This window comes from Tachysurus vachellii, chromosome 7 (genome assembly GCF_030014155.1).
Source record: "Tachysurus vachellii isolate PV-2020 chromosome 7, HZAU_Pvac_v1, whole genome shotgun sequence".
NCBI lineage: Eukaryota > Metazoa > Chordata > Actinopteri > Siluriformes > Bagridae > Tachysurus > Tachysurus vachellii.
In genome coordinates, this window is record NC_083466.1 from 18,132,153 (window position 1) to 18,143,928 (window position 11,776).

Genomic DNA, 11,776 nt, shown 5'->3' on the forward strand with positions numbered 1-11,776 from the left:
TTTGGCAAAGACTAATATTTACATAATCATGCTAATCTATATACCATTTGTGTCACAGGAAACAAACATGTAAAAGCTAATGGAGTCAAATGTTATTTATTATATATATACACGTTATATAATAGTCTATAAAAAAATTAGGAAAATATTTCAGCCACCCTTAACATTTTCAACAACAATCTATGTAGAAGCTGATATAATTCATTCATTCATTCATTTTCTACCGCTTATCCGAACTACCTCGGGTCACAGGGAGCCTGTGCCTATCTCAGGCATCATCGGGCATCAAGGCAGGATACACCCTGGACGGAGTGCCAACCCATCACAGGGCGCACACACACACTCTCATTCACTCACGCAATCACACACTAGGGACAATTTTCCAGAGATGCCAATCAACCTACCATGCATGTCTTTGGACCGGGGGAGGAAACCGGAGTACCCGGAGGAAACCCCCGAGGCACGGGGAGAACATGCAAACTCCACACACACAAGGAGGAGGCGGGAATCGAACCCCGATCCTGGAGGTGTGAGGCGAACGTGCTAACCACTAAGCCACCGTGACCCCCGAAGCTGATATAAAATGTATTAATTATTTACTTGCAATGCAATTTTACTATCGATGTAACTAACATCAATGTATTATAATATACAGTGTATAAGTAAATTCTCATAGATTATTGAGAATTATTTGCATTGTTTATATATGGTAGATTGTAATTTGTCTCCATATGGGAGAAAATACTTCAGTGCAGCTTTTAAAGGAAAATATCCTAAGTAATCACTGGGGAAAGCCATGTTCCCACACACCTTAAGGTTATCAATACATCATATTGTCTATTGTGCTATCACTTCCTGCAACTGTATCATTTTTATTACACACATTTATATTTTCAAACCATAAATGGCACTGATAGTAGATCATTAAATATGAACAAATATCAAAGGTCGTGCAGCACATTTAGATCACCACCATGTGTCCTTCATTAGCTGGGGCACCAATCTTCATTTGCTCTTTTTACACAGCTCTTCTTACTTTGACTTTGTCCACCATTTGGGCACAGAAACACGGCTGTTATCTGGAGTTTTTACGCAATCCTTCTTGTTTCTGACTTTATAGTCTTAAATTAGGAGAGCTAAGAGTCAAGGATAACAAAAAACATTAAATGTTAAAAAGATGTGTTGTACAGGAAAGTGTGCACGCTTAGTGGGCTTGATTCTGTTGCCCTCTGCGTTTCTGTGTATGATCTCTAACCTGTTGTTGTTCTTCCCCAATGGCACTGTTTTGGAAAATGATCAGATCTCCTTACAGGTCTGGCTGATGGGAGGATTCTTGGGTGGAGGTTTGTTTGTAAGTACAGAGCAGTTTTTTTCATTGATTGTATTTGAAAATGCTATGAATAAGCTGTCAATCTTAAATGGATATATAAACCACTGCTCATTTACCGCCATGTATTTTAACTGTATGAGTGTCGTGACTGTACTGTATGACTGAGTGTTAAAAAAATTCTACTCTGCTACGAGTTGTGTTACTCTCATTTATAATCCCCAAGTTTCTATTCTTTAAAGAAACAATTATTTTTTATATTTCTTTTAATATGGAGTTAGACGATTGTTCTCTTGCATGTAGTCATTGTGGATTATCAAGGTTATAATTTAGGTTTTTAAATATGCCATCATCACAAAGTCATAAGAGAACTGATAAGTAATATCTAATATAAACATTGTAAAATTTATTCATGGAACATAGGCACTATGTGAGCGTTTTTTTTTTTACAAGAAATATAATAGCTGTCATTGTAGAAGTCCTTAAAGCATTTTTTATAATGATATTCATTGTCCATCAGATGCTGTGTCCAAGCTGTTCGGCTATCAGAGCTGGTGGAAAGGGCTGCTGTGGGAAGGGTTGCTGTGGAAATCGTTGCCGTGTGAGTAAAATACTCCATTTGAGGATTAAAGATTAACTCTTGTAGATCTGTAAAAAAAAAAAAAAAGTCAGAATTGTACGCTGTAAAAGCAGAAACAAAATGAACTGATATTTGAATAGTAAGTAGCCTATAAAGACTAACCAGTAATTAACTATATTTTAGAACTAATACAGACAAAATAAGTTACTTAGGTGTAGTATTATTCAAAGCTTTATTTATACTATACTACTATATATTACACTAATGTATTATATACTATACTACTATATATTACACTAATGTATAGGCCTTTTTTAGAACACCTCTATAATCAAAAATATTATTAATCAAAATGTGTGTTTGTGACTGACTATCTTTGTGTCTGTAGATGCTGAGCTCTGTGTTTTCTTCTGCATTTGGTCTAATTGGGGCAATATACAGCACCAGTGTGGCATCTGCAGCACTGGCTATTGGACCAAAATGCCTTCTGGCCACGGGGTTATGGGAATATCCCTTTCAGAACAAGCCCCAAGAGTAACTAATCCCTAGTCACATAAAACAAATATATATATATATATATATATTTTATATTTTTGGTTAAGTGCTTATGATTGAATGGTTAGATTGTTTGAATGTGGTATTGATTCCAAATACATATAAAAAATATAGATTTTTTTTGTTTTATTACAAACACACACACACACACACTTTATGTCTGTATCATCCTGATTGATATTTTGTAAGTTTCTGAACACAAAAAAGTCACCACTTATATGATCCTTTTCTCTTTCTCTTTCCATCTACAGTAATTCCAGCTACTTGGTGGATAAATCTGAGTGGTCTCTCTGCTTATACCCAGAAAATGTAGTCCTTTGGCACATTGTGCTCTTCTCCATCATACTAGGTCTGGGTGCCCTGCAGGTTGTGCTACTTGGGATCCAGGTCATTAATGGCTGCATTGGTTGTATATGCGGGGATTGTCGAAAAAGCCCAGAGGTACAGTAAATGTTACAGCAGTGTTTTAGTGTTTCAAAGTTCTGTATTGGTTTGGCATGGAGTTGGAGTGAAGTAGATGGATCAGTTGGCTTAATTATAAGTAACATATTTAACAGGAATTAATATGTGCGTTAAAAAAAATGTGTTATCAATAGATGTTTAATAGTTAATATATATTTAGTGACAGGCAGGGCATATAATCATAGGACTAAAGCTAGTTAAGTACATTGTCAGTTTGGAGAAATGAAACAATAAAAGCTGTTATTAAGTCATGACAAGGTTAATTATACCTAACATTTTATGAGAGGATATGTTACCAGTCAAAGATTTAAATTTGGCAAACACCCTCATTGAGCACTTTATTAGAAACAATATTTAAATACTGATATACTTCAATTCTTCATAGCATGGATTCCACAAAATGTTGGAAACATTCCTTTGAGATTATGCTTCATGTTGACATCATTGTATCACACAATTCCTGCAGATTTTTCAGATGCACTTTTCACTATGTGAATTTCGTTTTCTACTACATCCCAAAGATGTTTATTTGGATTCAGACTGGGAAGACCACTGAAGAAAACTGAACTCATTGTCATTTTCACAAACTCTTTTGTTTTGTGACATGGTGCATGATCATAATAGAAGTAGCCATTGGAAGCACAGGGTCAGCAACATTTCTCAAATAGGCTCTGGCATTTAAGCGAGAAGTCTCATGTGTGCAAAATTCACACCTTAGCAAAAATCCAGATTCTTCAGTCCAGGCTACAGTAGGTTTTTCCAGGTTTGCGAGCCAGTGCACACTGCAGCCTGAGCTTTGGCTTTGGCTAACAAAAGTGGAACCCAACATTATCTTTTTCTGTTGTTTCCAATCCACCTCAATGATGGATGTGTTCTGCATTTTGAGATGCTTTATTGCTCACCACCGTTGTACAGATTGATCATCTGAGTTACCGAAAACTTTCTGTCAGCTCAAACTAGTTTGGCCATTCTCCTTGGATTTTCTCAACAAGGTGTTTCCACCACAGATCTGTTACTCACTGGATCTTTTTTCTTTATTTCACAATAAGAATAAACTCTAGAAAGTGCTGTGTGAAATTCCCAGAAGATCAGCAGTTATAGAAATTGAGATTTTTCCCCATTCTGATGGTTGTTGTACTGTATAGGTGCATGAATATGTAGGTGTACAGGCCATTTGGTTAAACTGTATAAATTTATAAATGTATACATTTATTTTAAAAAAATTCTTTGAAATATTTAATTTTTAAATCTTCAAGTTAAAAAATCAAGTAGTTTTTATTTAGGACACAGAAAGCAGTCAAATGACAGGAGCCCACATTATCTTCTTTTATACATGAAATGGAACATGTTAATTTTTCTTTTGCAGGATGATGGAGGATTGTGAATGCAAGATATTATCAAGACATAATCAACGGATCAAATTCCATAATACATATTTTGTTCACTGATAGATAGCAGCCACAATCATATCTATTTATTAACATGCCCTTTCAAGGTTGTATGAAACCTGGATAAGAACACATTTTTAACAGTAAGAGTCTTACTCTTTTGTCTTTAAAACAGGATCTATGTTCTTTAGTGCATTTATTGTAAGTCTTCTGAAAGCAAACATTGTTTGTGTATCTACTGTGCATGGTATCAACTTTGTACACTGTGCTATTTATATTGTTATTCCAATCAATTATTAACCTTGATATGACATGGTTATGTATTAATTATCAACTAAAAATTGAGTAACATCTTTAAATAGAGCGTGAAGCTCTCAGACTGGACAATAAAATTGGTTTTTACCTTTGACTCTGTTCCGTAAACATATACAATGTGTGGATGTTCTTCTAAAAATGAATCCTTTTTAATACAACAGTGATGTTTATATGTTTTTTGCAAAAACATTTATCACTGAAAATATTCAGAACACTATCAGAACATCTTGTTCTATCTTCATTGGGACACTTCTGCAGCTTGGTCATGTTTTACATGTTTGAGCTAGAAATCAGGATCAGGAGCACCCTTGTGGCAGAAGCGACATCTACAGCTGTATGAACAACTCAGAAGAGAGGCTTTGATGGATATTCACCTCATTATTGCTATGGATAGAATCTTCCAAAAAAATATTATGTTTTGTTTGGAATTTATTTCTTTGAAGTAACATCTACTTAGTGTACTAACTGACTATATCTGAATCAGTAATGCTTTTTATTATTCAAAGGTTTCAATACAGACAGGAATCCTAATGGTGACTCATGAAATAGTCTATAGCTACGATCTACTATGAGTAGGCTCCATCAACTGATAAACATAAACATACCCTGCATTTTTTAGCCATATCTGGTAAGAAGGACTGTGAGTGCACTTGTTCTGCATTATCGGCTCAAGGAGCCTTTATGGAGCTTTAAATCCGAAGGCTGGACTGTTGTGGACTATATGGCTATATGTCACATTTTAAATTAAAATGATTTAGGGTTTGGGCTAGGTTTTCGCTTTGCATACGTATGTTTTTGTACAATTTCATTAATATAAAATGATACCACACTGGCTTAGGTTTAAATTCCCACAAATTATTCCTGAGGTTCCTTTTTATAGCTAGAAAAAAAACAAGGGCAAAACAGGAGGAGAATCAAGGCGTTTGTGTTTTGCCATGCAGATCACACACATCCATGCAGAGAATGTAAAGGTTGACAGGCAGAGGGAATGGGAGCTTAGAAACATTGGGTCGGGTTGAGGGGAAAAAAGATTCAGTGGTGTTCACTCAAAGGAACTAATGCAAACTCACTATGCTGCCAATAACACACACACACTCACACACACAAGTCTTTCAACCCACAGTGAGCACAAAACATACACAAACGTCTGAAAGGAATCCAAGAACGGAATGAAAAGAAAAGAACAGAACAGAACTGGAGCAGAACAGTTAGAACACATGAATGAATCTAAATAGAAATTTCTAACAATGATCCCTGATGTTGTGCGTACAGCAACGTCTGTGGTGTTTAATTTTTATCAAATCCAAAAAAATACACTGTTATTTAGACAATTCTGTTTTGATAGACATATATTTGGATCATACATTTTTGTACACACTGGCATAAACTGTCCATTCATGACAGGTAGTGCACAAATAAACCAACCACACAGTAACCACAGCTTCTTGAGGTGTGACTCAATACCTCAGAGGAGACATCACATCATTGGTGTTAGCTAAGATCTGACAGGGTAAAAATTCGACACAGACTTGCAGGAAGTGAAATGCAAAACAAGCCAGAACCGGTCCTATAAGAAACTCGCTGAGACGACCAAGAGGGAAGCTATATTCAATTCAATTTCATTTGCATAGCACTTTTAACAGTGGACATTATCTCAAAGAAGTTTTACAGGAATATAAAAATCCAGAATAAAAATAATAAATTATAATTTATTTGTATAGCACTTTTAACAATGGACACTTAAAATGTCAATTTTAACAATGAAGCAGCTTCTGAATAAAAATTAATTATCTGTGTGTTGTAAACTAATATATAACCAGAACCTGTAATCAGGAGAAAGATGTGTTTATAAGAATAAAGAAGGATAGTGGAAGTGGGATAGAGGAAGTGGGGTGGAAATGCAAGACACAGGGAGGAGGGGGAATATGGGGTAACAGGACTGAAAAACTGGTCTGAGGCAACTTGAGCTGGAGCATGCCAGTAATAACTGTATGATTCTGAGCTTCAGTATGAATACAGCTTTAAGGGTTAGGAATGTATGGTGGCATAAACCCTTCTTACAACACTAATAGGTGCAGGAACAAACATGCCATTTTTTCTGTCAGACGCAGTTGACAGTCAGATCATTGTTTTTCTACTGACGTCGGTACTGTGCTTTCTTGACACATATACTGTATGTGTGCGTACGTGTGTGCATGCATGTGTGTGTGTCTTATTCTAAAATTAACTACAGGTAGGGGATGTGTAAATTTCCACATGACTTTGTACCATTTTCTAATTATGACTGCCACTACACTAACACTTTTCACTGCCGAAATTACTGCTTATGTTTATACAGTTACTATTCTTATCTGTTGTTATCTGACTCCAGTGGTTGCCAGTCGCTGAAAAACAGACTGGCCAAAGATTCACCCAGAGTGAGTATGGACAGACTGATTGGTCCTTTTTGGACTGTGAATTATGTTACAGTGACAGCTAACCAATAAACATTCAGAAATCAGTTTCCATATTCAGACATTGTCATCACTCAGTGAAGGTGGCTCTTACATATGACATATTCTGTAGTACTATACCATATTATAAAAATCCTTCTTCTAAAAGGCATGGATACAGCTTTTTAAAACAGGGATTTGGAACAATTTTCTCTTGTAGGTAATGTACATTATGTAAGCATGTATCATAATATGTCATTAATAGCCTCTGTTCTATATAAGAATTGTATTGTGGCCTTGAGGTTTTTATTGGGAGAGGACAATAAATCATACAGCACAGTTTATTGCATATTTGAATGTCATTATTTCGTCATGATACATTGATAATGAATTGTCTTGAGACAGCACAGCCTTTATAGTGTCAAACAAGTATTTGTATGATAGTTACATAATCCCTATTCAGTATTCAAACAAACAGCCATGTTGAGCTCTGAACAAACATGACATTAAAAAACATTTATGAAAGGAAATAAATTACTCTGATCTGAGGCCAGTTATTTTTCAGGACTGAGCCCCTAAAGGGGAGCTACTAGACTCGCCTGCACCTTATCAAGAGCCCACAGTTCTTTGTTACTGATTGACAACTCACTTGCATATCACTAGGAGATAGCGTCCCACTTCATGTTTTCAGAACTGTCTAAACCACAACATTGAGGTTTAAATTAAACAGACAGGAGAGATCATATAAGAGTATAAGAAATATTGAGTATAAGGAAAATGAGTGTATCATGAAAGTCATCACAAGGGAACCTGGACTGGGCCCCAGATTGTGTAGAAGGCATGCTGGTCTGCATTCTAATCTGTTTCTCCTTTAGAAATCAACTCCATAAAATTTCCACTGGACTAAATACATTGGCAATGCTCCTGACAGACTGGGAAAGATAACAATGTCAATGAGAATACAGGGTCAGTTTGTATAAGTGAATGATGTAATTTGCTAATTAAATTGCTGAAATAATCAGTAAAATTTTAATGTGCATGAGCAAAGTTTGTAAATAAACTCTTACTCATACACTAAGGAACTCGATGAAATTCCCTGGCTCTGTTTATGCTTCACACTGAAGTGGACACTTCCAGATTAACAGTATTCCCTTTAACCTATATTAAGGTCATGCAAATTTACTGCAAACATGCATGCTTTTTTTTTCCAAAGTACCCCATGGCTTTTCTGAAAGGTGGAGAAGAGGTGCTTAACAGTCACTTACATTATGAAATTTAGCTCAACTGTGCAAAAGTTACAAAACCAGTTCAGAAATTCAGGTTTATACTAGCTCGGTATAATAAAGCTGAATGTACCATTTCAGAATCACTTCTTTAAACAGATTATTATAAAGTCATTGTGAATCATTAATACATTGGTGTTAACTGACTTAAACGAGGAGGCATGGTGGTGCAGCGTGGTAGTGTAGCCACTTCACATCTCAGGGTTCTAAACTTTGCTCGCTGTCTGTGTGGAGTTTTGCATCTCATTCTTGATTTCACATCAGGGTTCTTTGATTTCGTCTTAAAGGATAAGGAAAGCAAACTGACCATAGATCTCTCTCTCTCTCTCTCTCTCTCTCTCTCTGTGTTTATGTGTGTGTGTCCATGGTGCTCTGTGATAGACTGGCATCAAATTATGAAATGTATAGCAAATAGGGTGGAAGGTAAACACTAAAAATTTTGTGCACTATAGATTTTTTAAAAATGCAAAAATAAATAAATAATAAATAAATAAATAAATAAATAAAAAAGCCAGTGTTTACTTGATAAGCCTGTAATTCTAGCATTCAATTTCTTTGCCTGCACTTCCAGTCAATTCAAGGGACTTCATTCACTGCTCTGTTGTTTCATTTGCTTGGAGAAAAGAAAATATATATATTATATATATATATATATATATATATATATATATATATATATATATATATATATATATATATATATTATTTTTTTTTTTTTTTTTTTTCAGGTAAAACATGCAACAATATAACTAGAAATAATAGATCGGAAAAAACAGTAGCAACACAATTACAGGTGAAAATTCACAGAAGTAGGAATGTTTATCACTCAACTTTGGAAGCTTGCCAAGGTCTCGGAGCACCATTGAGAGAAGGAGGAGGAGGAGGAGGAGGAGGGCTGGAGCCTGAGGTCGCTCTAAATCCCTTTAAAAAGCGCCAGAGCTCAATGTGCTGTGATCACACACACACCCACACACCCACACACACACCACTCAATCCTTCACTCGTTGTACTGATTAACGACAGTAATCTGAAAGATAAAACACAGCTGCGTCTCAGAGATCTGCGCGACGTTGACAGCCTGAAGACCTGGAGCCAGTGTTGGTGTGACGCACATTTCTAAACTTCAAATCTCTCTTCCCTGTGATTGCTCTTAGAAATTGGTAAGTGAATAATTTTATGTGCATATCCCCAATCTGCTAAATCGCTCATAAAATGCCTTGTGCTCAAGCAAAACGCGTGTTTTGTGAATTCCTTTACCTGTCTGTTGTTGGAGGTGTGTCCTGCTGGGAGTGTCTGTCAGCCCAGAAAGCTCAACTTTACCTTACTGTACTGTACTTTTCTTTAGGGGGAAAAAAAAAATTAAACCACGTTTTCTACCTTCTAGAACCTTAGAAATCAAAGCCAACGCCAAATGAAGATGGTTTGTTGGGCTGCTGTGGTTCAGTAGGCTGCTTAGGTGACGGTGTGACGTCTTTTTTGTTGTTGTTGCTGTCTATAAATGCATGAGATAAGCTGATTATTCTGGTATTTCTGGATTATTTCTAAACACTTTCATATAAACTCTAGTTTTGTTCATGCAACAAAAAAGGTGTTGCTGCAAATATTAATAGGTTTGATTGTAAATTCCGTGAATGATTATTTCAGTTTTTTAATTGCTGACGTTGGTCACGTCGGTAGTGCAAAACAAGACGCACCCCCTGGTCATTAAGTGCATGTCAACGCCATGTATATATTCATTACTTGTGCTCGCTGTGCGTCACGTACTGCACGAGAGCAGCGGGGCGCGTGCTGGCGTGCACGGAGTGGGACCCGCGTGCACGTTTTCCCTTCTACTACGAGCATCGTCTTACTGTCTTTATTTTAAACTGGACATAGTGTCCTTTTTGCATAAATAATGATATTAAGTAATATTGAGCATCATGTCTTGCTGGCACCAAAAGGTGGTGCAATTCAGTTTGTGCACATACCCAAGTGGTTCGAGTATCTCCAATTAACAATTTCTCTCACTTGTTATTATTAGCTCCACTTAAGTTTTCAAATATTCAAGCGTAGACTGTAAAGAACACAAAAGTACAGACAATTTTACAGCGCAGTTCATCTTCTGACTTGTTATGCATAGCAATCCACTCCACAGTTTTTGGAGAGTTATTACACATCCTTGTGAAAAGTCTTTTGAATAGTAAGTGTTTATGAGATTAGGTGATCATAGTTTTGACAGTTTAAAGGTATTTATGCTAAAGTTTTAGATTAGGTTTGTAAGTTAGAGGTCCAGAGATGTTATCTTCTTTCATATATTTATCTTAAGCAACTGTATTATGGTTGTGGTGGATTCAGAGCCTTTTCTTAGAATACCCTGCAAGAGGCAATAATGGGTGCTGGGTGGGATGTACGTACATTACAATAACAAACACTTGCATGCAGCTAGCATGGTTTTGAGAGTTGGTAGAAACCCATGTAGACACAGGGAAAACATATGAAGCTCCACACAGACAGTAGCCTTAGCTAAGGTTGAACCAGGGATCCTGGAACTGTGAGGCAGCAAAGCTACACACTAAAGCTAACGTTGCCACCAAGTCTTTCTAACATACCAAATAAGTATACAGAATTTAAATGGCAGCAGCACCATTGTTGTTTTGGGCTCATGGCCAGACTTCAAAAGGAAAAATGAGATACAAATCCACATGGTCTGATTGGAGTAGCTCTTAAAATTCTACTGTAACTCACTGTAATGCCATAAATGGAATCAATATGCACACAGTAATTATAGCTCCAAATTTAGTGTTCATTCTAATTTCATTTTCATCCAGTGGTCCAAACAGCATTTTGTATTTTAAAATTCTGATTGTATGATAAATAAATTTTGAATTTGTGAGAATTAAAATGATGATCTATTAAACAAAAACAGAAAGCAGAATGTTAGTAGGAAACTTTGTAGTATAAACTGTCTGGTTAGAGAGTAGGCGTGGTGATTTTTTGACAGTAAAAACTTTTGATCACTGCTTGGAAAATGTCAGGTTCTGTTGTTCTGAGTTGATCAAGATATGTAGCGCAATCCACCATTTATAACACGGGAGTTGTCTAGGCAAGTAGACCTTTTGTTTGTAAATGATTTGGATGTGTAGCTGGATTTAGGTAAATGACCACTTGAGCAGCAAAACAGCTTAACCCAGGAAAATGGCTTTTCCACGTCATCCTGAGGCTCAAGTTACAGAACTTTAACTAAAAGTTGGCTCAGTCTGGCCTTTATGTACTTACTTGTGATTTATTTTCCTCCCTCTGAGTGTTCTGGACTATATCCCACTTGTGTACAGCCAGGGAATGAACAAAGCCTTACAATTCCTCACCACTGAACAGGCACTGTACACAACATGTCTATGTTGAATAATGGGTGTGATATTAGAGAAAGAGAGAGAGAACATAAAAGTGCACTTGGT

General features: G+C 36.3%; 1 protein-coding gene and 1 long non-coding RNA gene across 2 annotated transcripts; one reads left to right on the forward strand and one right to left on the reverse strand.

The window, feature by feature from the left end:
• The first annotated feature begins 983 nt into the window (after nucleotides 1–983).
• tm4sf5 (transmembrane 4 L six family member 5) lies at nucleotides 984–4,721 on the forward strand. The gene is made up of 5 exons (XM_060874734.1): nucleotides 984–1,351; nucleotides 1,848–1,928; nucleotides 2,296–2,441; nucleotides 2,714–2,903; nucleotides 4,291–4,721. The coding sequence occupies exons 1-5, from the start codon at nucleotides 1,178–1,180 to the stop codon at nucleotides 4,306–4,308; spliced, it is 609 nt and encodes a 202-aa protein (XP_060730717.1). The 5' UTR covers nucleotides 984–1,177; the 3' UTR covers nucleotides 4,309–4,721.
• LOC132848759 (uncharacterized) lies at nucleotides 1,714–9,960 on the reverse strand. The gene is made up of 2 exons (XR_009648762.1): nucleotides 9,174–9,960; nucleotides 1,714–1,975 (listed from the first exon to the last, which is right to left on the reverse strand). It is a non-coding gene; the product is annotated as an uncharacterized LOC132848759 (long non-coding RNA).
• Nucleotides 9,961–11,776: the final 1,816 nt, after the last annotated feature.